The sequence below is a fragment of the Colossoma macropomum genome, unplaced genomic scaffold (assembly GCF_904425465.1).
Source record: "Colossoma macropomum unplaced genomic scaffold, Colossoma_macropomum, whole genome shotgun sequence".
Taxonomy (NCBI): Eukaryota; Metazoa; Chordata; class Actinopteri; order Characiformes; family Serrasalmidae; genus Colossoma; species Colossoma macropomum.
Window position 1 is genome coordinate 20,629,173 of NW_023494791.1, and position 24,584 is coordinate 20,653,756.

At 37.8% G+C, this 24,584-nt stretch overlaps 3 protein-coding genes across 3 annotated transcripts in view; 2 read left to right on the plus strand and 1 right to left on the minus strand.

The window, feature by feature from the left end:
- Positions 1 to 600: 600 nt before the first annotated feature.
- sgpl1 (sphingosine-1-phosphate lyase 1) lies at positions 601 to 14,462 on the plus strand. Its single transcript, XM_036574308.1, has 14 exons — positions 601 to 775; positions 6,401 to 6,566; positions 7,001 to 7,068; positions 7,801 to 7,948; positions 8,215 to 8,294; positions 8,491 to 8,619; positions 8,889 to 8,977; positions 9,146 to 9,254; positions 9,345 to 9,443; positions 9,562 to 9,708; positions 11,185 to 11,423; positions 11,618 to 11,764; positions 12,043 to 12,163; positions 12,664 to 14,462. Exons 1-14 carry the CDS (start codon positions 764 to 766, stop codon positions 12,826 to 12,828), a joined length of 1,719 nt encoding a protein of 572 aa, XP_036430201.1. The 5' UTR covers positions 601 to 763; the 3' UTR covers positions 12,829 to 14,462.
- Positions 14,463 to 15,181: 719 nt separating this feature from the next.
- Positions 15,182 to 19,787, minus strand: pcbd1 (pterin-4 alpha-carbinolamine dehydratase/dimerization cofactor of hepatocyte nuclear factor 1 alpha). Its single transcript, XM_036574309.1, has 4 exons — positions 19,593 to 19,787; positions 17,066 to 17,197; positions 16,854 to 16,934; positions 15,182 to 15,722 (listed from the first exon to the last, which is right to left on the minus strand). The coding sequence occupies exons 1-4, from the start codon at positions 19,593 to 19,595 to the stop codon at positions 15,630 to 15,632; spliced, it is 309 nt and encodes a 102-aa protein (XP_036430202.1). The 5' UTR covers positions 19,596 to 19,787; the 3' UTR covers positions 15,182 to 15,629.
- A 1,592-nt stretch (positions 19,788 to 21,379) lies between these two features.
- The window catches only part of si:dkey-192p21.6 (uncharacterized protein LOC565246 homolog), a 34,997-nt gene continuing 31,792 nt past the window's right edge, over positions 21,380 to 24,584 (plus strand). Inside the window, exons 1-4 of the mRNA XM_036574310.1 lie at positions 21,380 to 21,500; positions 22,175 to 22,269; positions 22,712 to 22,833; positions 24,122 to 24,246. Coding sequence (XP_036430203.1) covers positions 21,422 to 21,500; positions 22,175 to 22,269; positions 22,712 to 22,833; positions 24,122 to 24,246 — 421 coding nt within the window. The 5' untranslated portion in view covers positions 21,380 to 21,421. The remainder of the gene's footprint in view (positions 21,501 to 22,174; positions 22,270 to 22,711; positions 22,834 to 24,121; positions 24,247 to 24,584) is intronic.

Consider the following 24,584-nt stretch of genomic DNA (forward strand, 5'->3'; position numbering starts at 1 on the left):
TTCTTACAAGAGTTTAAAAATGATATCAGCCTTGGCTAAAGATTCTGTACAGAGCGTCCTGAAACCCTTTTGCATTTATTGTAGTAGGCCTACTGTTCATATACGACGAAATTATGGCAAGATATGTAATTGGCAATATTTTAGTTGATTTTTAGTTGATTTTTCTTTACTTTTTAAAAATGTATTGTTTGAGTTCTATAATATCTGCAATCGAAACAAAGTTCTGTCTTACTAATTTATTGATTTTTCATGCTAAATTCTATATTCACAAATACAAATATTAAACACTATTTTATAGCTATTGAAAATTCTAAGAACAACAGGGCTATAAAACGTTTTCTATCCGTAATCCGGGTATTATCCAGTAAAAAAAAATAGATGAATAAAAAAGGGATCCTAATAGTCTTCCGGAAAACGTCACTGGCGACGAAAGTGCTTGGCTCAGCGCTCGGCGTAGATGAGCGGAAGCGACTGAGCAGATCTCCACATCATGTGTCGCGGTGAAGTTTAGCGCGTGAGGAAATGGATATGGCTTGAAGTTCGTCTCAGCTCAGCTCTTACCCTCCGCCTGCACGCTGCCAAACGAATCGTACTGGCTCTTACTGAGCACTTCCTGATAGAGGGGTTGAGCCCGTGATTGGGTCATGTAAGTCGGTCGTCGGTGTTCGTGTAACAACTCAAACAAAAGGTCTCAGCAGTTGCTTTTTTACTGCTAGGCAGCATCGACATCTGTTTTCTGCTGGTGTGCACTTGACAAAGCGACATGGACTACTGGGTAAGTGTGTCTCATGTTTAATGTCAGTTCAAGAACGTGTGTTACAATAGAAGTGGAGCAGCGCTTCTAAACAAATTTGTCATGATGAAGGACCACACGAACAGCAGCAGCTCAGGCAGGAGTTCACACCGGGTGCACAGAGAGCAAATTTTAACCCCAGGTCTTAGCAGTTCAGTTGTTGCGGCACGGATAAAGATTCATGGTCCATTTTGAGATCTGGTCAGTCAGTCAGTGTCTTTGACACTTGGAATCACACGGCAGTACAGTGTGAGCAGTCCCTGTGTTGTTTTGTTTTTGAGCATATTCAGCCCTGTTTTTACTCTGCCCAGTAGGCTGAAGCTTCTGTACGCTAGAGTCGCCTAAATTCATGATCATGTAGAAGTATTGTTACTTCTGTGAAATTATGACTCAAGTAGAAAAGTGAAGTAAAAGTCACAACTTGAGCAGAAGTGCAGTAGTACCTGTTCAAAAAACGTACTAAAGTACTGAGAAACTGAACCTTAAAGGGGAGTTCCACTGATTTTTCAAGAAAACCTTTCAGAGTGTTTTGCTGTGAAATGACTCATTGTGGGGAAAGCTGAAATTTCTTTACAGTGGTGGTGATAGGAACCAGGAGTCCTGATGTCTACTACATCAATATAGCCCTTTTATTTCCTATCCAAAACCAACAGTGAACCTACACGTGTCTTTGGAGTTTCATTTTTTGTACTGTCAATGATGGTAAAATAGTGGTAAATCAGGAAAAATAAGTTTACTTTGGGGACTGTTTTGCCTTACAACTGTGTACCTGTACCTTTCTGCCTTTTAAAAAATAAGGCCAAAACCTTCTCTCAAAACTATAGTAAAACAATGTCTTGTGCATGACAGAGCACAATGTCACAATGTCTCGTGCATGACAGAGCATGACAGACTATAACAGAGCTTTTAGAGGCATTAAAAACTTCTGGTTCCTACTCACTACCACTGTGAATAATTCTAACTTGGCAAGATCTCAAGAATGAAGCATTTCACATCACACAACTCTAATTGACTTTGTTCACATCTCAGCTATTTAACTGTACAGTCATGATGAGAAATCTGTGGATTTCCCCTTTAAAGAACTGCAGTGGAATTTCTTCACTTATCCAGCATTTATCAGCATAGGAACTGAAGCTTGTCTCTTTTGGAGGCACGCTTGGTCTAGAGGAAAATGATAAAGCTCAAAAGTCTGAGACGTTCTCATAAGCACTTACCGACAGGGACCTCTTTCTAGCCATCACTAAGTGAAGGAATCTCTTAAAATAAACCTCCACATAGCTAGTGAGGAATGAGGTCCTCTGCACAAACAGCATGTTATAACGTGAAGTTTTCTAGTGTGTGTTGAGAGTATGTAGATTTGTGTGGCTGATTACATACTTTTTCTGCAGAATCTCTTTCATATTGTCACTCACTGGAGTGCAGTACAGAAATGTTGGGTTTTTTAAATATCTCCAAGCAACATGGGTTCAGGCCGGGGTGACAGTCCTATCAAAATGACATCGTAGTTAGTAAAATCTGCTTATTAACAATCTATCCTAGTGAAAGACCCCCTGTCTGTTTCAGTTGTTTCTGCAGGTGCAGTAGGGGGGAATTTTTAGATTGGAACAGTTCATTGTGTGCTTGTCCATCAAGAGACTTCCTGTGTGAGCTACAAACATACAGGAAGTGCTATTATTAACAAAGCAATGTACAATGAGGGCAGTGGGCAGATCTGCTTTGACTGCTGTCCAACAACATCTGTTCACTCTGTTTCACAGCTTAAGTCAGGCACTCGTGATGTGTTGTGCAATACAGTGTTTGTGACCATCGTGGTCTGCTTCACCATGCACTGATTCCATCATGTTACATGGAACTGATTCATGTATGCTTTTTGAGATTGCAGCTCAGTCAGATATTACATGAAGCAGTTGAGAAGGAACAAAGTATGATGCTACATTAGCAGTCTGTTGCCTTCTAAACACTAATACTTCTCAGATAGAAATATGATCTCCTTCCAGGCTCAACAAAGCCTTCATTACAAAGCTTGTCTAAGCATGGGAGTAACAAGGGCGCTCGTGTCTGCAACACAATGGGAAGCTATGGTCCTTGTAAAATTGACCAAATATTTCTTCAGTCTTCAGTTCAAAAACATGTTCACAAGTCTTGTTTAGCAAAATCAATCATGTTATCTTGCAAATACAGAGAGAAATATGCTAGATAACAAAGCAGCCTTGTGTAAGGATCCATCTATTGAAACATATTGCTACTCTCTTTGCCTTTTGCCCTGTATAAGATAACCTAATCTCAGCTGTTTATGACCACTGATGCCTCAGCTTTTGAGCTAATCTGCTCTGTGAACGTTAGAGCCTGGATACATTGAGGAGACATGACTTAAAATGTATAAATGCATACATTGAAGCAGCTGTCAGCCTCTGTCCACTCACTAACTTTTTTTTTTCAAACACATTTTGTAACTCTCATCTGTTTTAACACATTTTAGAAAAAAGCGTTGTCTTCAACTCTACACAGAAGTGTGTTAGGGACACTTCTGTGTAATTTCTAATACATTTGTTTTGTATTAGTGCCATTCTGGGCCTTTCTCCGATAGAGGAGGGTTGATGTATTGTATTGTACATTTTCTCAAGAGACTGAAGATAAAGATAGTATTTTTGTATTATCTTCTATCACACTGATTCCTGCCTGGTGCTGGTTCTAAAGTAATAGGTTAAGGAAGTAAACGCGGTAGGACCTGATAAGAAACTAAAGTGATTTTTTGCACAGTTAAATAAGTAAAACATAAATTAAGTCATTCTGAGTGGTTTTCATGTGAAATGTTGTGTTTTCTGGGCTGTCATGATCAAGACATTTTAGCTGACAGTGAATTGTCATGTAATTGCGATTAACAATTTGATTGGCGTTTCTTTTTCATTGTCTGCAGCTAAAGTACAAGCATAAAATGGTTGATCAGCTAGGAACCAAAACATCTTAGAGCACAAAGTTACAAGTTAGAACTTTTCTTGTTTTCACAACTCCCATGATGTGTCTCAATGAATGCATTTACTGCATTCTCTTATTTACATTAATGTGCCTTAACCCAACCCACACAATTCACATTTTGCTTGTTGTGGCATAATAAGAGTGTGAAATGTGTAGACTGTGGAGAATAATTGCGATCCTCTCAAATGATTGCCATTAGGTGATTAGGTAATAATTGTGACAGGCCTATCTATTCTAGAGAAACTTACAGTCAGAATTGTTCAGTGGTGGTGATAGAAACCAGACATCTGAAGAGTATAATGCCTCTAAAAGCTACTTCACAGAACATTAAACGGTTATGAATACACTACCTGAGGCCTGAGAATGTTTTTAAGATGTATATATAGTGGAGAGATACATACAGAACATTGCAATACAAAACTTGTTTTGCAGATCTACCACAAACTTGTTTTAGATCAACCTCAATTTTATCATTATTAACCTTATATGTAAAAGCTCAGAATGCATGTATAGGTTTCCTGGTCTTTTTGGATGGAAAATAAATGGCTATATTTGTGTTGTACATATTGCAACCCCTGGTTCCTAACAACACCTTTATAAATAATTCTGAAACAGTATGTTTCTCTATAGTGAACGCTTTTGCATCAAATCACTCTGACTGACTGAAATTAGGCAGAAATGTGTAAAAATCTAATTGGCCTTTAAAATGAATGCTTAAGTTAATTGCAAAATGGAGGCAGGCTTACTGACTTCCATGTTGAATCATGTTGTATTAATGTACTTCTAAGATATCACTCAATTACTTTATCTGCTATTAGTCATGGAAATGTACAGTAAGTAAGGTTTATTTGATGTATGAGTTAACTATATAATTTAAAACGGGCACAAAAAAACTGCCCATGAACACAAATGATGTCAAACCATGGTCTCCTCTGCTCTTATGGTAATTGCAGGGGCTTGGAGACAAAAAATAATGCTTCTTTATCGCATTATATAAACAACATTTATTGAATCAACATGCATAAACAGTTGCCACGTTTTTGCCCAGGTTTTGGTGCTGCACTCATGTCTGTGCATTGCCCCTTTGTTGTATATGGATCCTAGTGTCACAGTGGACGCTCTTCCTAGTCAGAGGGTTTCTGTGGCTCCTCTGTGACCTGTTTACCTGCTTTCCAGTCTTGGCTCACCCTGTCAAACCTGTCAGAGAGCTTGGACCAGATTTTAAACTTCCATTCACTGGGTGTAGTCTTAGGTAGTGATTATGCTCATTAACTAGTTCATTCGTTACCCCTCTGACGATCCTAATAGCAGAGTCATGCATAACGTTCATCAAAAGTAAAATGGGGGTCGAGTCTGAAAGTGGTTTAGATTACACTAATGAGTATGACTGCTCCAGCTGAGCCTTATACATTTTTCATTTAGTTTAGAATCGACAAAACAAGGTATTTTTAAGAATAGTGGACTGTTGAACAAGTCATTCCTTTTGGCTAATTTAACTTTTTTACATCACTGTTATTTCTACTCTTCTAATTTAATCAAAGATCTTATCAGGGACCTATGCACAATGGTTGTTCAAGATAGCCATATGTGCTGACACCTTAATTCAGCAGTTATGAAAGTGGTTAAAATATGTCATGGACCTTCAGCCTACATCTGCATGTGTCTCTTGAGAAACTCTCAGCATTGTTATCTAGTGTCTTTGTGTTGTAAAAAAGAGATAAGTGCATTTGCAGAATAGCTGTAATATATATTAGTGCCCTTACAAAAGGCCTTAGATATGCATTAATCATTTAACATTAAGATTTTTTCATTGTGTATTTTTATGCTTGCTTACAAAAATGTGTTTGCTATCTGGTTCAGTTTCAGTGGGAAATTGCAGTCTGTGTTTCTGATAATTGATAACAAACAGCAAAATGTGTCAAGCAGGATAAAGTTCGGTTTCCACCGGACTGTCAGGTTTAGTTAGAGGTTGTGTAGTCTTTTTACTTTTTTCACATGTGGCTTGTAGAGATATAAAGATGGCTATTTCTACTAACGTAATTACTATATTATTTTTTTTTAAAATACTGTTTTCTCATACTTCTAGCTGTTTCACCATTATAAGAACATGACCTAGTTTAAAACACCATCAATCATCTGTCTTATATACAATGTAACATTAAAACTGGAACACTGACGGGTCAGAAGGGTCTTAGCTTGGTGTACTTGGTGAAATGACAATGTTAATTGTGTAACCTTGACATTTTAAGGGTTGACAGGCGCCTGTGTTGAACAATAGTGAGGAAACTTGAGTGACAATAGGAATTGTTCAGTAACAATAAGTGTTTTGATGTGAATTCAGCAATTACTGCAGTCTGGTGAGCTTGTAAATTTTATTATTGGCAAGTATGAAATGTCACTGGAAGAAAAAAGAAATGATGGGACAGCAGTTACAAGCAGATTTCAAGCCGTTTACTTTATAATATCTGTGGAGATACAGCAACCTGAGATTTTTCAGTAAAGCAGCTATGTGACCATAAAAAACAATAAAGATCATTTATTGTGGGTCCGTTTTTTAAGCGAGCTTATCATATAGCTCATCCCTAGCACCAGTACTGTCTTGATTTACTGTATTTTTGCTCTTCTGTTTAGAGTGCCTTGGAAGTGTATAAGGAGATGTTGCTGCTGCACTGTCAGGAGGCAAAGAATTACGTCAACTCCCAGTGTGCGGATCTGGAGCCATGGCAGATCATTGCGGCCACACTGCTGCTCACCCTTGGGACAGTGTGGGCCAAGGGCTTCCTCTTTCAGCAGGAGAGTAAGTAAATCCAAATAGCCAAGACCAACACATCAGAAGAGTGGGATAAATTCTCAAGCCAGAAATGTGTTAAAATGTAACTGGAATCATTATACAGTAACATTTTGTAATTAAACTGGTTAGATAATAATGAAATATTATATTAAGGGTGCTTTTAAAATCATTGTAGTTTCTCCTCTAAGTCACTCTTCAAGCAGTTGCTTGAATTGTGTCTTGTAATGTCATTATAAATATATATATATATATATATATATATATATATATAATATAGATATGAAGGGTTTGATTGTGGCTGCTGGTAAGCTGCCATTAGCTGTTACAAAGTAATAATAATAAAAACATATTAAAAATCTGTAGTGTTGCATTCAGACATGTTTGTTCCCAAAATACGTCACATTTGTTCCACAGTCTGATGTTTGTTTTGGGGTCTGCAGGTCTGACGTCTCGAATCAAGAAGCAGTGCTTTCGACTCATCAGAAAAATTCCATTTATTGGCACGTCAGTAAGTGTCTTGTGGTTTTCTGTTCTCTGCCGCTTCCTTAAAAAGGCTTTAGGGTTTTATTTGCTGCTGATCTAACACATCTGACTCATTCCTTATGATGCTGTAGCAGCAGTGAAACTTTTAAAAAACGTTTTACATCATGACCCTGTGATTATTCCAGGGATTACTCCAGGCCATCGTCATGTTTTTCCGAATGAGTCTTTGCTGTTTAAGTAAAACATTTGTGGTCACTAATAGAGAAAATGTCTGACCCCACAATGATTTGATTCAGTTTTAAAAAAGATTTCAGACTCACGGACATCTCAGGTTATACCACGATTGGATTATTCTAATACAGTGCAGAATTATTTTAAAAAATACCTTGAATGAGGAATGTTAGTAGGAGAACGACTCACACAGTAATGTGATGTAGACAATTGAAAGTTAATACTCAAGCAATTAGTACACTCTTAATATGCTGTTTTCTTTGACATTTGAAAATAGCCAGAGAATTTTGTTTTAGTCCAAAAATGAGAATATATTTTATTGAATGTTATTATAATTGATTATAATTTCTATCATTTCTTCTTTCTAATAGGTGCGCCATATAACATCGGTGCAATTTCACACCACTAACATTCATCTATAAGCTTAACTGTGCTGCTTATCAACCGTATGTAAATTTCTTTAGAAGGTTTGGCAGTTTGACAGTAATTTCTTGTCATTTCTGTCTTTCTCACTTCCCCTTTGTAGATCCAGAAACAGCTGAACAAAGCTCTGGATGACATGTCGATGAGTCTGTGCACGCTGAAGGAGGGAATGAGCTACACTAAGCTCCTGCCAGCACATGGCCTCTCCCAGAAACAAGTCCTGGACAGCATCAGGCAGTACCAGACACTGAGTGAGTCACTTCAAGCTGTCTGGTGTTGGACTACATTTAAAAGATCAGTACAGCACTGGATTGACATTAATACTGACACACATCAGTCAGTACATGGACACTAAGGTTCTTTCTATAAAAAATAAAACATATATATTTCTTTTCCTTATGATTACCATTTCATTTTGTATTGTAATCCTTATTAGAGCATATGTGATACACTGTTTTATACCTCAGGCATTTAATGTAAATGCAACCTTTTTTCAACATTTTTCTCTTTGTTACAGATGAAGTGCAGTGGACCAAAGGCAAAGTGTCAGGGGCAGTCTACTGGGGGGATGAAAAGCTCACAGAACTCCTAGTGAAGGTGTATTTTTGCTTAGTATTTTTAAAAGCAAGTCTAACATTAAATACATTTAGCTGCTTTTCCTTTGTTTTCAAGAAAACTAAAGAAAATCCATCTGGTTTAATAATTAACTCAGGTTTCATGTTGGAACAATGCTAATTATGTTAGGTTATGTGGATTGTACATTTATTTAGATCTTTTTTTTACCCATCTCCAGGTGTATGGTGACTTTGCCTGGAGCAATCCCCTCCATCCAGACATTTTCCCTGGGGTGAGAAAGATGGAAGCAGAGGTGGTGCGGATGGCATGTTCACTTTTCAATGGCGGGCCAGACTCCTGTGGCACAGTCAGTCTGTTTTCATTCTTTTTAAGCAAATTATGATTGATGTTTAGGTCTCAGGGGATTTCCTTCCAAAATTTAGTTAACCCATTTTGATTAGCAGCCAAATGCTCACATGTGAGGATACTAATCGCAAGGGAAACATATCCTGTTGTAACTTTCCTGTTGAAATGAACCAATAATCATCCAGTTAAAATTGAAATGATGTACAACACACCATACTGCCACTGACGCTGATACTGCATCTGTCCCTTGCTCCTTGTGTATTTGCCTAGGTCACCTCTGGTGGAACTGAAAGCATTTTGATGGCCTGTAAAGCATACAGAGATTTGGCTTACGAGCGAGGAATCAAGCATCCAGAGATGTACGTCCTGTTTTAGTCAGTCCAAGTTTTCTGCTAGTGTGTGTAGTGATTTAATTTGATCCTGCATATTATTTTTCAACATAGACCTACTATTTGTCACATCTTTGTCACATCTACTATTAGTAATGTCTTCTGATGTTCTATGTTGCATACGTTTTCTTGTTTAAGAATTGCACCAGTGAGTGTCCATGCTGCGTTTGACAAAGCAGCACATTATTTTGGAATGAAACTCATTCATGTACCTTTGGATAAGAAGACCATGAAAGTTGATGTGAAGGTAACATGTTCTAAGAGTGCACATGATAAACAGACACCTTTTTTAGATATTGTAAACAAGATAGTTATCATCTCCTTAATTTCCTTCTAGGCAATGAAGAGAGCCATCTCTAAGAACACAGCCATGCTGGTGTGTTCTGCTCCTCAGTTCCCTCATGGAATCATAGATCCCATTGTAGAAGTGGGGAAGGTAAAGGCGTCTTGATTCATATTCGCAACAAGAGAAGCTCTCCATCAGATTTTAGAATAAGTTAATGCTTCGAATGTGTTTGTAAATATGTATATTATAAATACTGTTTTATTTTTAGTTGGCAGAAAAATACAACATCCCTTTCCATGTGGATGCGTGCTTGGGTGGGTTCCTCATAGTGTTTATGGAAAAGGCTGGATTCAAACTTGAGCCATTTGACTTCCGGATCAAGAGCGTGACCAGCATTTCCGCAGACACGCACAAGGTGAGAGATGGAAAATGTTCTTCTTACTTCAAACTTAGAAGTAATACGGTGTCTGCTGCTCTGATTTTGAGGATTAGACGATGATATGTAGATGCAGGTTAAAAAGTTACAGAATGTTTTTAGACCTTAGTCAGCCTATTAATGATCAAAATAAATGCAGCTCATATGAAACAAAATGTTTTTTAGAATCTACTTAATGTTAGCAGGGTTTTCTCTACAACAGTCGTTCCCAAACCAGTCTCCAGGGCTGCATCATTTATTGGTGTAGTCATGGATAGGGCCTACCCAGATTGATCACCAGCCTACCCAATCCAATATTGACAGAATATTTATTGTGAGTGCTGTCACTGTGTTATGGCCAATCAAATCATTACTCTCTCTGTCAAGCTCTGCATTATTTTCTCAGCCCTACAGTCACTGCTTAGCAACCAATGCTATACACCATTCCCACAAGCCATGTGTTCTTTATCTGCGCACAAGTGTTTGAATATGAGATCTTGTCTCTGACAGATTGTAGAGCATGCCATTTTCCAACCATCCAGATACGTGATTTGTAGCCGCGATTTAGCAACTAGTGGCAAGCAACACGGCAACAGAGTGAAAATTTCAAATTTTCTCAACTTTATGAAAATGAACTATGACGCAGTGAAGCAACAGTCTACCTGATTAGCACAAATAGAATCCTCAGACCAATCGTAGACATGGGGGTCCGAGGCCCCCGGCCACTGCTCTCTGAACTTTGTTTCTACCAGCATTTCGTTCCTGTTCCCAGTAGTATCACTCAAAATATGGCAGAGAAACTTAGAAACTTGTAAACTTGTAACCGCATTTCATATTTTAAACAAAACGACAATGCATATATATTTTTACATTTTCTTGTCAGAAGCTCGACAGTGTACATGCCCACACGCGACAAGAAGAGCAGCCTTGAGCACACCCACAAGAAACAAATTTAAGGGCGACATTAGAGACATGTCACCACCTAATAAGGACGTACAGATGGCTGTGTGATTTGATTTTTGACTCAATTATGTTGTCTCCACCGGTCAAAAGTCATGCCTGTGCAAGAGCAGACTAATGCTTTATTCTGCTTTATAGTGAAGTATGTTTATGTGAATTTTGGTTGATGTGTACACAATCTTGCTATTGTTTTGTATCACTATAGGGCGGAAGCGTTGGAATAAGTAGTGTGACGACTGCACTGCTTTCTGGAATAGGCTGTAGCTTATTGGCACTGCAGGACATAGGTTATGACAATGCATGACAGCGCATTTGGAAACTGTATCTAACAACTTTGGTTTGCCTAGTTTTTCACTGGCTAAATCATAAATTTATTCTGCCTGCTCTACTACTCAGACAGTCGCCATTTTTGCTCCAACCCAACTCGCAACACATAAGAATGAAAAATGTGGACCGTCTAGCAGGCCCTGAGGATGGGGGCTGGGAACCACTAAAGGTTTGTTGTTGTCTTCGCAGTATGGCTATGCTCCAAAAGGCTCCTCAGTGGTGCTCTACAGGGATAAGAAGTATCGCCACTACCAGTACTTTGTGGCACCTGATTGGCAGGGGGGGATTTATGCATCTCCCTCGATGGCTGGTTCTCGGCCCGGTGGCATCATCGCCGCTTGCTGGGCCACCATGATGCACATGGGAGAGAATGGCTATGTTGATGCCACCAGGAAGGTTGTTCAGACTGCTCGCACCATTGCAGCAGGGTAAGACAAACTTTTCTCTATAAGAGCTAAATTCTGTTAAATGTTTATCTTTTGTAGTGTAGAGTACAGAGAATACCAGAAACGTCTTATTGGTGTGACATAACTCATTTAGAATGATGGATGGCTGAAACTACTGTGGCAAATGCTCTGAATTTGAGAATGCAACAAATTTACACTGTTGTTTCCCCCCATAGAGTCCGTAAAATAGAAGGAGTGTTTGTGTTTGGTAACCCTGAGGTGTCAGTGGTGGCCATAGGCTCCAATGTCTTTGATATCTTCCGTTTATCCAATGCACTCACATCAAAGGGCTGGAACCTCAACACTCTTCAGTTCCCCTCTAGGTAAGAACAAAAAGCTCTTTTTCCACAGTTGATCACACCTAAAATATTTACAGTTAAGACTGGCTTGTAATGCAAAGGAAACTGCTGAACTTCTCATTAATATTGACCAGTACAAAACTTAAATGGTTTTAAATGCATTAGGTTAAGTGAACAGTGTTTATTTGGTTGGGAGTTGTGTTTGAAGCAGGTGATAACCTTTTGAAATAGCATTGTCATCAGTGCGACCATCAAGAACTGCTTGTCTATGGGGGCCATTAGTTCTGTTTGTTCCTTCACAGCATCCATATTTGTGTAACTATGCTGCACACAAAGCCTGGTGTGGCTGAGCATTTTATCAATGATGTGAAAGAAGAAGTAGCCATTATCATGAGGAATCCACAGGAGAAGACCACTGGGATGGTGAGTCTTTTTTCTAACAAAAAGCTTTTTTTAGATTTAAATACTTGGATCTAGGGAGTCTGGTTTTGTATGACTGGCTTTGAAGTAAAAAATAACTTATCCACATAAAGATCCACATGTAGAACCTGGTGCGGGACGGCAGATGTCCTGGGATGCGTTCTTTAGCTTGTGATGTTGCTCATAAAAGTTCTCATCTTTACGGATGACTCATAAAGCAGCTCTGTGGTGAGTCACATGAATTACAGCTGCCTCAGCTCCTGAGAACCCAGTAAAATGTCTCAATCTGACCTCCATCTGAAAGAAAAACTCTGTGATGTTACTTACCCTAAGAATTACAGGGCATTGACTCACTGAAGTCTGATGTTCACCCATCTGGACTAAAGTCTGTTTGCTTAATTGGTTTGTGTTTCATTTCACTGACTTATTTTAGAAATACATCTTCAAGTAGAGTTGGCATGTTCTTGCATGTTCATTGACCGGCGATTGAAACCTGTATTTAGGGAGCAATCTATGGCATGGCACAATCCATCCCTGACCGGTCAATGGTGACGGAGATATCATGCGGTTTCCTGGACTGCCTCTACAGCACTGAAGTCTCCAAGGTCCAGAACAACCACCACACCAGCAAGAAGAACCACATGAATGGGAGCTCCAAAACGCACTGAGTCTGGATTGGCTGCTAGGGTATCTGCCTGCAGCTTGCCAGTGGGTCCCTCATCACATTTGTCTCCAGTTATTCACTAACTTTTCTGTCCCACATTTCAGTCACCCATTTACTCATATTTCATCCGAGCACAAGCCATAGTTCTCCATGCAGTTTGGGCATTTTGGCTGTCCTGGAGTTTGATGATTTACTGTAGGTACCATGGTATCAGCGTCAGTACAGAAGGTTCAGGGACATCTTCCTCTGTTAGTTGGGTGAAGTGTGTTTATGTCTTTTTAATATTTGTGGTATCAGTTTACTAACGGTTCTCCTTTTGTAGTTCATATTACTCTTACCGTCCAGTTGGAAACAACAGCTCCAAACTAACTCTCAGGTTATCATTGAGGGAGCATTTTATTGAGAATTAAACATTTTACTCTTAATTACAAACTAATGTCCTGCTGGGCCTGAGTTCGGCAGACTCCCTCAAAACGTTTCACTTCTTTTTTCAAGGTACTGTCATCACAGTGGCTTCATGCAAAAAAAAGTCTTTTTAAAAATCTTTTAAAGTGAGAACCCAGAGTCCATTTTGGAACTGTGTTCTGATACTGATCATAATCAAATAACTGTTTGTACATTTTCATTAATGTTAATTTAACATTATAATGGACCAAGCAGCATAGTATAGCTTCTTTTACTAAATATTTCCAGCATTATACCATTGTCTAATGAAACTTGAAAAGCACAAAAATTGCTAGTATCATAGCACTGCTCAGGTGAACCTGTATTAAAATATATATTTTTTACCCACAGAGATTGCAATAGGCTAAAAATAATCCTCTCTGAATAAATAGAAGAGAATGGCATTCTTACATATACTAGAAAACTAACAATCTTACAAGATCTTACAACTTTTTTTTTTTTAAATAGCCACCAGATTCTTCATCTAAATTTGCCTGAACTGAAATTACTGAGTTCTAAATAGTTGACTGAAACAATCACTGTTTCCTTCCTGTCTACCTCAGATGTTGTTCCAACGATTCTACATTTTAAACTTTGAGGGCTTCTTCTTTTTTTCCCTCTTAGTTGTTGGACTGAGTGTCTTCCTCCCGTGGATCAGTGATTGGATATAATGACCAGTTTCTCTCTTGGCCTTACACAAAATAGTAATACTTGGGAGTTCTTTGCAGAGGAGACAACAGATTGTTCTACTAAAGTGTTTCAAAAATGTTTGTTTATTTTGCAAATTCTTAGTCCAGGAAGATGGTTAAGCAACAGGTAAATGCCTTGCCTAATGTTCCTGAAGAAGGGAAAGCAGTTCTTGGATGAACAGGGAGATGATGAGATAATGACGTGATGACACGGTACCATTTAATCATGACTGCAAACCTCATCGGCTGTTTAATTTCTTAGGCATTCATAATGTCTCTGACCACTGTGTGCGTTTTTACATTACACATCATTAATGTAGTGTCTCATATTTCAATAATGTAATTATAATTTTTAACATTCTTGTGTTTTTTAAATGTTATTACAGGGCTATAACTGTGTGGGCATGAAACTGTATGTGTTGGACACTTGGGGACACCATTCGTAGCACGATACCACTAAAGTAGCATCATAATATTGAATGTTTGCCTTAGGTTAAGCTATTGATGTGGAAAAGTACCACTTCTTATCATAGCAGGAATGTTTTGGAATTTTATTTTCATATACAAGATTTTATTTTTAAAGCGATTGTCCCTTTGCCTCCAGAGAAGCGTAATAATTTCCCAAGACTACATGTCTGTCAATACTGAATGACTACCTAAATATGAGGCACCTTGATTTCTGAAATCTCTGGAGAACCCATGACCTTCATGGTTATAGTTTTCTAAAATTCATGAACAACAGTGTTCACCTTCATGCCTTTTCCAGGCTCTCGGGCTCATGCAGTGACTATACAGCCTCAGGGAGAGGGCCTTTACCACATCATACAATCCACTTCCAACACTACCCTGTATTCCACTGTTCCTGTAAAAATCATTAAAGTCTGAAAAATCAAAGTGCTTCTGCTTTGTTCCTGTTAGTCATACTGTTTGGAAGTGAAAGCTCCACATTATATCCTTACAATAATGTTGTACCTTTTGGAAGGCATTCACTAATGGTGAACAGCTAATGGAGATATGTGGTAATGCAGTATCTAAATAGGTTTAAGATGTGAGCATGAAATATATTTTTTCCACAGAAGCCTCTCAGCAGCATACGTGTTACAGTTCATGTCTCCCAACAGATTTCAAACTATTAGCATTTCAATGCCTTTTGGTCACATGTGCCTGATTCGCTCTAAGATACACATTTACCATCTGAGCTTCGTTTTAAAATAATGCACCCAATTTCAAACTTTATCCACTTTATTTTTCAGTGTTTCACTTTGCTGTCACAGTCAAGTGTTGAGAGTTGAGAAAATATAACAACAATACACAGCTCTATGTACACCAAATAGAAAATAAAGGCACAATACTTTTAAGGAAAGAGAGGATACCTGACTAAGGGCTAGAAAACAGTTTAGTGTTTCTGTATTTAACTAGAAATCTGTGATTGTGCAGATACTTTCTTACAGCTGTGGGATGATTTTACAGGTTTTCATTCCTGCTAGTGACTGTCTATGACTGTAACAGGCAATTTTCAGTGGGAAATCAATGCTACTTACTCCAAGTTTGGGCTTAGTCTGTGTCTGGACACCCCAGACAGGGAATACTTTTAACACATTAGTTTGAGTGTTGTGACCAGTGAAGACTGGTCACGCAATCTGACAGGCAAGATGCATGAGGAGGATCTGCCTCAGAGAATGGAGGCCTGGTCAATGAAAGTGGCGAGAGTGATGTCACGCTGGGAGAGCCCTCCACAATCATGTGTGCTCAGAGTAATCTGGACCTGACAGAGAGAACACCCACAGAGAGGACTGTTACGGGCTCGCTCTTCGACACATAAGCATGAGTATGTAAGACATGAAAAGAGAAGCATACTAAAGTACGTCAATAGTATATTTGAAGTATATAGAAAAAATGAAAGTACATGAATGCATTTCATTTTATGCACTTCACACAATATTATAAATGTATTTTTCATGAAGTATATTTTTAAATTATTACATTGTATTATTATATATTAATATATTATTATTAAAGTAACATTTTCAATGATACTTTATGCTGTGAGGCAATAGACTTGAATAAAAGTATTTCTTAACATACTGAAGCATACTTAAACAAAAGCATATCTAATTGTAATCAACCTGAGTGTACTGTTTAGAAGTATATTTTAAATCAATGACATTTAAAGTATGCTTTAATACATTATAGTGGCATTTTTGTTGCAATAAAACCACAAACTAACTAGCTATCAAATATGAGTATTGGTACACCAAAGATTATACATTTAAAATACCTTTCAAGAGAAGCAAAATTTGTTGTTTGTTGCTGAAGCTCAAGTTAATCTCACTGCAGCACAATTTGTTCCAGTTTAGAACAGAAAAGCACTTGTAGGCATATTAGACGTATTTTAACATTACTTAAATCGAATTTAGGCTCATACAAATGTATACTAATTATGTTTTATAAAAATAGACTTAAATGTTTTATTTGTTTCATTAAATTTAAACATTCATTTAAGTGCACTTTAACTGCAGTACAACTCAATAAGTAGCACAGAAATGTATCAGTACATCCAGTAGTGTATTTTAAATATGTGAGTTTAATAAGTTATTCCTATAAATTACATTCTTAAATCTACTTATCTACTGAAGTGCAGCTTAAGTTGTTTGAAAAAAAAAAAACACTCAAAATAGTATAAAAATACTATATGCATTTAATATATAAAAATATATTGCACATGTGAAAAGTATACTTAAACCCATTTTTCTTTTCAAGGCTCATATTATTAAAGCATGTGATTTTGCCATGTACCATTTCATGTGCAGTTTTACAGTTTTATTTAAACAAACGAAGCACTTGGAGCTGCGTGGTTACATATGAAAGATGCTATATAATTAACAAAGTTATGTACCTTATTGTAAACATTGAACCACTCAGGGTGATGATCCATTTTTTCAGCCTGTAGTGCTACTCTAGACATGAATCCAAAGGCCTAGGAGACAAAACGTCATTCATGTAATTAATCAATAAATAAATAAATAGGTGGATTTTGCAGGTGTTTTACATACAGCACATATGTTGCATTTAATGCAAGAAATTAAGCGTTAGAAGTAGTTTATTCACCTGGTTAAAGTCTTTGAAGATAAACTCCTTATAGATGGCATCTCTACCCACCACTTCCACCCACTGTGCGTTGCGCAGCATTGGGAGGAGCTGCTCTCTCTCCTCCAGAGTCAGAGCCTGAATCTTACCTGCCTGTGAAGTTACAACAGACAAAAGGTTACAGCTCCTCTGTAGTCAGTTTCTTAAACACAGTGCTGTACTGTATATTACAGTCCATTCTGGAGCAGAGGGTGCATAATGTACAGAGAGCAACTGGCAGATAAAGTATATCAGAAATAACTGACAATATAAGTAAGGCATCCCTATACACCGATCAGGCATAACATTATGACCATCTCCCTGTTTCTACGCTCATTGTCCATTTTATCAGATCCACCTACTATATAGGTGCACTTTTTGTAGTTCTACAATTACAGACTGTAGTCCATCTGTTTCTCTGCATACTTTGTTAGCCCCCTTTTACCCTGTTCTTCAGTGGTCAGGACCCCCATGGACCCTCACAGAGCAGGTACTATTTGGGTGTTGAATCATTCTTAGTTTTTAAACATTGTGTCCACTCACTGTCCACTCTATTAGACACTCATACCTTGTCAGTCCACCTTGTAGATGTAAAGTCAGAGATGATAGCTCATCTGCTGCTGCATGGTTTGTGTTGGTCATCCTCTAGTCCTTCATTAGTGGTCACAGGACGCTGTTGGTTGGATATTTTTGGTTGGTGGACTATTCTCAGTCCAGCAGTGACACTGAGGTGTTTAAAAACTCCAGCAGCACTACTGTGTCTGATCTACTCAGACCAGCACAACACACACTAACACACCACCACCACGTCAGTGTTACTGCAGTGGTGAAAATGATCCACCACCCAAATAATACCTGTTCTGTGAGAGTCCCTGGGGGTCCTGACCACTGAAGAATAGGGTAAAAGGGGGCTAACAAGTATGCAGAGAAACAGATGGACTACAGTCTGTAATTGTAGAATTACAAAGTGCACCTATATAGTAAGTGGATCTGATAAAATGGACAATGAGCATAGAAACAAGGAGGTGGTCATAATGTTATGCCTGATTGGTGTAAATGAGGATGTTCTAAGGAAAAGTTTACCAACGATCCAAATTTGTTAAGAAAGCATATTTTACAGAAGTCTACTAATTAACATGAATAGAATAAGGTAAGTCAATTTCACAAGAGGCTGAATACAAAAAATAAGGATAGAAAATTTCATTATGTATGTTATCTTAATGACAGGCTTTGTGTATGATATTACTATACAATATGATAATTATGTGCATGACATTATACACACTTTATATAACTCATTTGTGAACTTAAACAGCACTGTATCTCTACACAACCACTCTGTAGGGGGACGTTTCAGAAATAAGGACTGTGATTGGTTGTTGTGAACCCCATCTGGAAGCAATGATGACTTGCATTCTCAGTTTTAAGAGACTTCACCATGTTTTTGTGTGGGTCACACACAAGTTATTTAAACCTTCCCCTTTGAACAGACCAGTGAATTCCATGAGATCACATGAGTTTCACACTTAATCCTACTTGCAAGGGCCTTGAAATTAGATTTGTTTGCAAATTATAAAAAAAGGTTTAAAAGTGGAAATGATTTCACATCATGAAAAATGAAAACATCACCGATGTAGAATGGTGTCAACAATAAAAAAAAAAAATGCAAAAGTATTTATTTATTTTAATTGGCTAATGTTATGTTTATGTTTTTAATGACTAAACCAAGAAGCTTTAACCTGTAGGTTCACACAAGGATAAGACAGCAAATAAGCCCTGTTAACGTGGTTTCTTAAATTAAGTTAAAACATCACATGTTTTACATTAAAAGTATATACAGATCAATTATATTTTTCCATATAATTCTGTAGACGGACATTTCAACCCTAACTTAAATCTATTATCACCTCTTTTATCTCAATGTGTACCATCAGAGTGTTGCGCCATACAGCAAACAGATGTCTCAAACAGTCTCAATGAAGCTACCAGACTGATAAGGCTGGCTGACATCAACAGGTCTCCTAGCAACAGTCTAATCTGCCCTCTGCCTACTAAAGCAGAAGGCTTTAGGAGCCTAACACAAAAGACAACAGCATGGAAGAAACAGATTTGACATGTTGGACTCCTAGAAAAAATCAAGCACATAAACATCTCAACATTACAGCAAATGTTGCTTAATGCATGAGGCAATATTGTTAAGCTAGATCACTTGAATTATTTCAAAATAGGAACCAGCATTAGATGCAATCTCTGCATTGCACAATGAAGCAGTCAGCCTAACATAACCTTTGGCTTAGCTTTAGGTAAATGTCCATTGCTAGATGTCATTTAAAAACTCTAGTCTACTAAGAATTAATTCATTTTTGCATACATACAGCTTTACAGAGTAACAACAGCAACAGGTGAGACACACAGTATGCAGTGTGACAAACAGCAGATGAGGCATGCCTATCTTATCATCAGATCAGTGCTCTAGAATCATAAAATCAGTGAGGCTCAGCAGTCCTACCATGTTGTGGTGCTCTGCTCCAGCCTCTCTCCTCTTCTGATTCTGAATCAAAGTGGCAGAGTCAGCAGCTGGAATTCATCCTAAGGCCCAAGGTACAATAGGTGCCCCAGCAGAAGCCTGAACAAAAATACGGCTAGAACAAACAGTGGCATGCTGGTGCGGCTGACATAAGACTTTAGCTAATTTGTAATCTGTCAGCACAAGGCATTTCAAAGGCCTCTATACAAATAGACCAACAACACAGAGAAATGGAAATTAGCAAGATATTCCAAGCGCAAGGGGCTTAATCTACTTCAGATTGCACTACTTGTGTGACAAAAGATCTACACCCTCAAAGCTGATCCCAAGGTTTTCAAGGTCGATTCGTTCTTAGGCTGAGGGATTAAAATTAGCACCCTGTGAATTTAAAGCAATCATAGTAAGAGCATTCTTTAAAACCAATTCATCAGCCAAGAGCAACAGCGATTAAGCAGGACAGAGTGAATGAGGCGAAAAGACACCCTCTTGCCCTTTTACTTAGGTGAACTCACTGTATACTGGCATAGGACTCATCAGGATTGAGTAAACTCATTGTGCAGTAGCATAGGTTTCATGAAGATTGGGCAAACTTACTGTTTGTTGGCATAGAGTTCATCAGGATAGCTTCATCCATTTTTCCCCACAAGAAAGCTGTAGAAGGTTGATCTCCAAGCATATATATTCTTTGGAAACTTTATACCTTCAGTTTTTTTTGTATGAATAGTGATAATACGTGGTGAGAAAACTGTTGCACTTTGTTATAATATAATTTAAATCAACACTTACTCATGTAAGGAACTTACTTATGTAAGGAAGCTCAACAGAAAAGACAACAGCATGGAGGTGCAGTACTGTGCAAAAATTAGAGACCACCCTTCTTTTTTTTTTTTTATTTCCAGTCAAAATGACCATTAAATTATCCATTCTTCCGCATCAGGATAAAAGCAGAAAAATCTAGAAATTCACACAAAAGCTTCAACAACTAAATAGAATATTTTTTCCATATTTAGTGTGTTTTTCTTTTGCCTTTACAGCTTCCCTTCTGTTTGGAATTGTTTTCATCTTTTCAAAGAAATTTGTTCAGGTCTGAACTCTGGGAGTGGTCAGTCCATTGTTTGGAAAAAAGCAGCTTGTTTGTGTGTTCTTTTTGACTTTTGTTTAGACTTTTTTGTCTATTTTGTTTCCTCAATAACAGCTTCTTGACAGTTACACCTCCTTTTAGACCGACAGTGTTGAGTTGGCTTTTCACGGTGGACAGATGGACAGAATAGCCGTTTTGACTTGATCATAAATAAATGAAGAGTGGTCTCTGACTTTTGCTCAGTTCTGTATGCCCAGTTGGAGTCACATACTAAATTATGCCTGTTAGGTGAAATGCATGTGATCTTAGCAAGTATTGGCCTGTAAATATCTGAGGGAGAAGATGTGGAGTTTTTGTGCTTATAAACTGTGGAATTCCACTTTTTATTAGACAGTCAAGCTTGGTACCCACTTTTAAGAAATTTTTGAAAAAGTATCTCTTTAATTTACCTCTTATTTGAAATTCTACCTGTTATCATTTCAGTTTATTGTAATTCATAATTAATTAACATTTATTTATTAAACTTTGCTGAACTTTATCACTTGTCTGTAAAGTATATGTAAATCTGTATGAAAAGGGCTCTATAAATAAAGTTCCAATCAGGAATTAATGAAAGGGTATCTTAGCGGCCCCAGTTAATCTAGCGTACCTACCTGTGCTCTTTGAACCCGGTTTATATCCATTTGTACCAATAAACCCCAGCAGCAGAGGAGCACACTTCCGACCGACCATGGAGCTCTACAGCCTAAGACGTATTTTCTGGTTTCTTATTCTCACAACAGGACAGTGTGCAACAGCCTCGGATTCAGGTAGCTCAGAACTTACTACAAGTGCTAGTAGCATTAGTGTTAGCAGCCCCCAAATAAGTGCTGTGACATTATTTTTCATTGGATGTGTAGGCTTATGCTTTATGTACTGGCTTGTATGACTGAAACAGTTCATTTTCAGTACAGTTGCTCATGATTTTGAGTGTTCAAGCTTCAAAATCCAGTATGATACTAATCATTATTAACTATGCACTAGGAACTTCTTCTAGACTCCTTTAAAGAAAAGATGCAGAAAACAATGGCTTTAGGAGCCATGTTTGTCCTCCAGATGTCAGTGTTGATCACTTGTAGTTGTGGCTAGGCTGTGAGCTTTGCTTCATGAGAGTCTTGCTGGCATCTTTTATCTTGATTGTTCCTGAAGAAGTAAATGTGAATTACAATTGATTGCCCCAGTTCTGTGATCTCAGTGATGATTTGAAATATGAGTAATTGCACCTAGGCACTTTATATTAGTCATAATAATGATGACAGATGTTTCATGCCCAAGATTCGTTTCAATTATTAATCAAATCCAGTAGTTACAAAGTAAATCTAATTCTTAATAGAACTGGTTGCTTGTTGTGTTGTTAAATATGTTTTATTCATAGAGCAACTGTATCAAGATAATGGAAATTCAGGTTTTTAGATATATCAATATATCTTTCTTTATCTTTCAGAAGTCATGCTAAAAATGGATGAAGCATTATTAACAGTCCAAAATCAGATGTCCTATGGCTTGCATGTTCTCTACACTTCAGATTACTGTTACAAGGTATTCTGGAAATCTATTATTCTATTATAATCTATTACTGCAATAACCTCAGCCTTTTCAGTTATATTCACTAACTATATATAATTGCTTATTAAAGGAGTTTATGGTTTTAAAAAAAGTATAATCAGTGTATTTGCTATATTCAATGTTTTTCAGTTAATAGATGACATAGTGAATTAAAAAATGTGTAAAAAGGCTATGAAAAATGTTTCTACTGTGTATCAACTTGATTTTATTTTGAAAAGCATTGAAAATTATTCTATGGGGAAAATGTCTTATAAAAAGCAATTTTCTCAAAAATACAGTGCACAATCAGTCTGATGAAAAAAGGCATTTTTCCATGGCCTTTTTCTGGCCATCTTTAACAAGCATGCCAATAATTCTAGAGGGGAGAATTACATGTCTGCATATTGTCAAAATGATGGACACATAATCTCTGCAGTGTCTGTATCAGCCTTTGGCCAGCATGGAGGCTGGACCAGGAAATGTGTCTGTAGTGGTGAGCACTCCTTTCACTCTGACTCTGAAAGTCACTTCTGTGAATGGCAGTAGCACTTTGTGCAGGTAAGGCTTAAACTCACACTACAGCTGCCAGGTCAGACTTGCTTCTATTTTTGTTACTCTTGAACTGATTTGAAATGCACTAGAGCACCCCACTTAAAAATCACACACTTTTTGTTCTTGGGTGCAAAATCCGTTTTTCCATTTAGGCAGATTGTGTTAACATCCAGTCTTATAAATCACTGTTTAAGACAGGCTCATTCCATTTGTGTGACGTAAAGGACCTTGACATAGACTAAATATACAGCCTTTATAGCTGAAGATTCCATTTGCAATCTTTCAAACTACATCCTGCGAACTGTGTCAGCGTGTGACCTGACTTTTAGGTCCTGAGTGCTGGCCTTTGGAGGATATCTCACTCGCTATTGATCTTGCTGCCTTTTGGGGTTAATAGGAGCTGACACTCCAATAATAAAGAAAAGAGCCATTAAGACTTCAAAGCTGCAAGTGTCCTTAGAATCCTCAGACGTGTTAAACACGAAGAGTCAGTAGACATATTTATAAGCAAACTGGGCCTAAGAGTCATCAGGACTGAGGCATTCCATTTGGGGTCATTATTAAATGGGTGGTGGGGTATCTGGTTGCGTAAGACAAGGTGCTGTGTCTTCTCCCCCCCACTGCCCCCAGGCTAGGGTATAGGCTTGGGCTCCTTAAAGATCAATAGTGAGGTCCCTTTCCAGACGGAGCTGTTATTGATCTACCCTCCTCCCCCAGTGAACATGCCGGCTGGTATGTCATTCCCTGGCCAATCAATAAAGGCTTGTAGCACATTTTGGGGATGAAACAGGAGATGGTAGAATGTGGTTGAGAACTGTAGTTCTACCTGTTGTGCTCTAGATGGCTCCCTCAAGCCTCCTGTACACTGTACTTTGACTTGAACAGTAAATAACATCCAAGAAAAAGACTAGAGTTATCAAGCTTTGCTTATTTGCCATATAGAGATATGTATGGTGGGGCAGCAGTCCATGGGGTGCACAGTTAGCAAATGAGTTTGGGAATAGTAATTACTATGTAATATCGATGTTATGATACATGTATTACTATCTTTTTTAGTGGGGTGTTGTAAGACAATACACATTAAGAAATGAGTACAGTTAGATTTTATGTTTTAAAAATTGTTATACAACACATACTGACAAATGTTACACCCCTACTATGTGATCAGAATGTGTGTGACCATTTATCACCTGCAATATGTCAATGTATAAGTCCATCCCAATGCATTTTAAATTTAAAATACAATAATTATTCTCAGGTTCATTGGTATGTTATGTTTGTTCTGTCATCCCAGTTTAAGCTACTCCTTTGAAGAGGCAGGGCATTATTCTCTTTGGGTGAGGCCTGGAGATACAAACCTGGAATTTAATGTGACCTGCTTTGTCTCAGTGGACAAGTCTCCAAATGATACCTATCTACGTAAGTACAAGCTGTTTACATTACTTAATCAATTTGTCAATTATTCAGATGTCTGTGGAGACTGATAAGTGCATCTTACATTACGAGTTAATGTCTGTTCATTGCAGTGTTAATCTCTTCTTTGCCTTAGAGTGTTTTGGCTTAACGTATGTGTATTTGTACATCATTACAGGTAATAATATAAACTTACAGTGTCACTTTTGGAGCATGTAGGACTTTTACCCACTAATCTATATGATTCAAACCAAGGATCCCTTTTGATCCCTCTAATCCTTAATTGAGTCAGCAAAAAAGGAAACATGTCTTGTGATCTGAACTTCTATAGTGAAGTGCTTCTC

Coding starts and splice junctions, on each gene's coding strand:
- pcbd1 (XM_036574309.1), bottom strand. Junction 16,935..17,065: donor TCTTCAAAGACTTTAACCAG/GTGAATAAACTA, acceptor TTTGTCTCCTAG/GCCTTTGGATTCATGTCTAG. Junction 15,723..16,853: donor GGTTCAATGTTTACAATAAG/GTACATAACTTT, acceptor TCTCTCTGTCAG/GTCCAGATTACTCTGAGCAC.
- sgpl1 (XM_036574308.1), top strand. Junction 7,069..7,800: donor TTCCATTTATTGGCACGTCA/GTAAGTGTCTTG, acceptor TCCCCTTTGTAG/ATCCAGAAACAGCTGAACAA. Junction 11,424..11,617: donor GCTCGCACCATTGCAGCAGG/GTAAGACAAACT, acceptor TTCCCCCCATAG/AGTCCGTAAAATAGAAGGAG.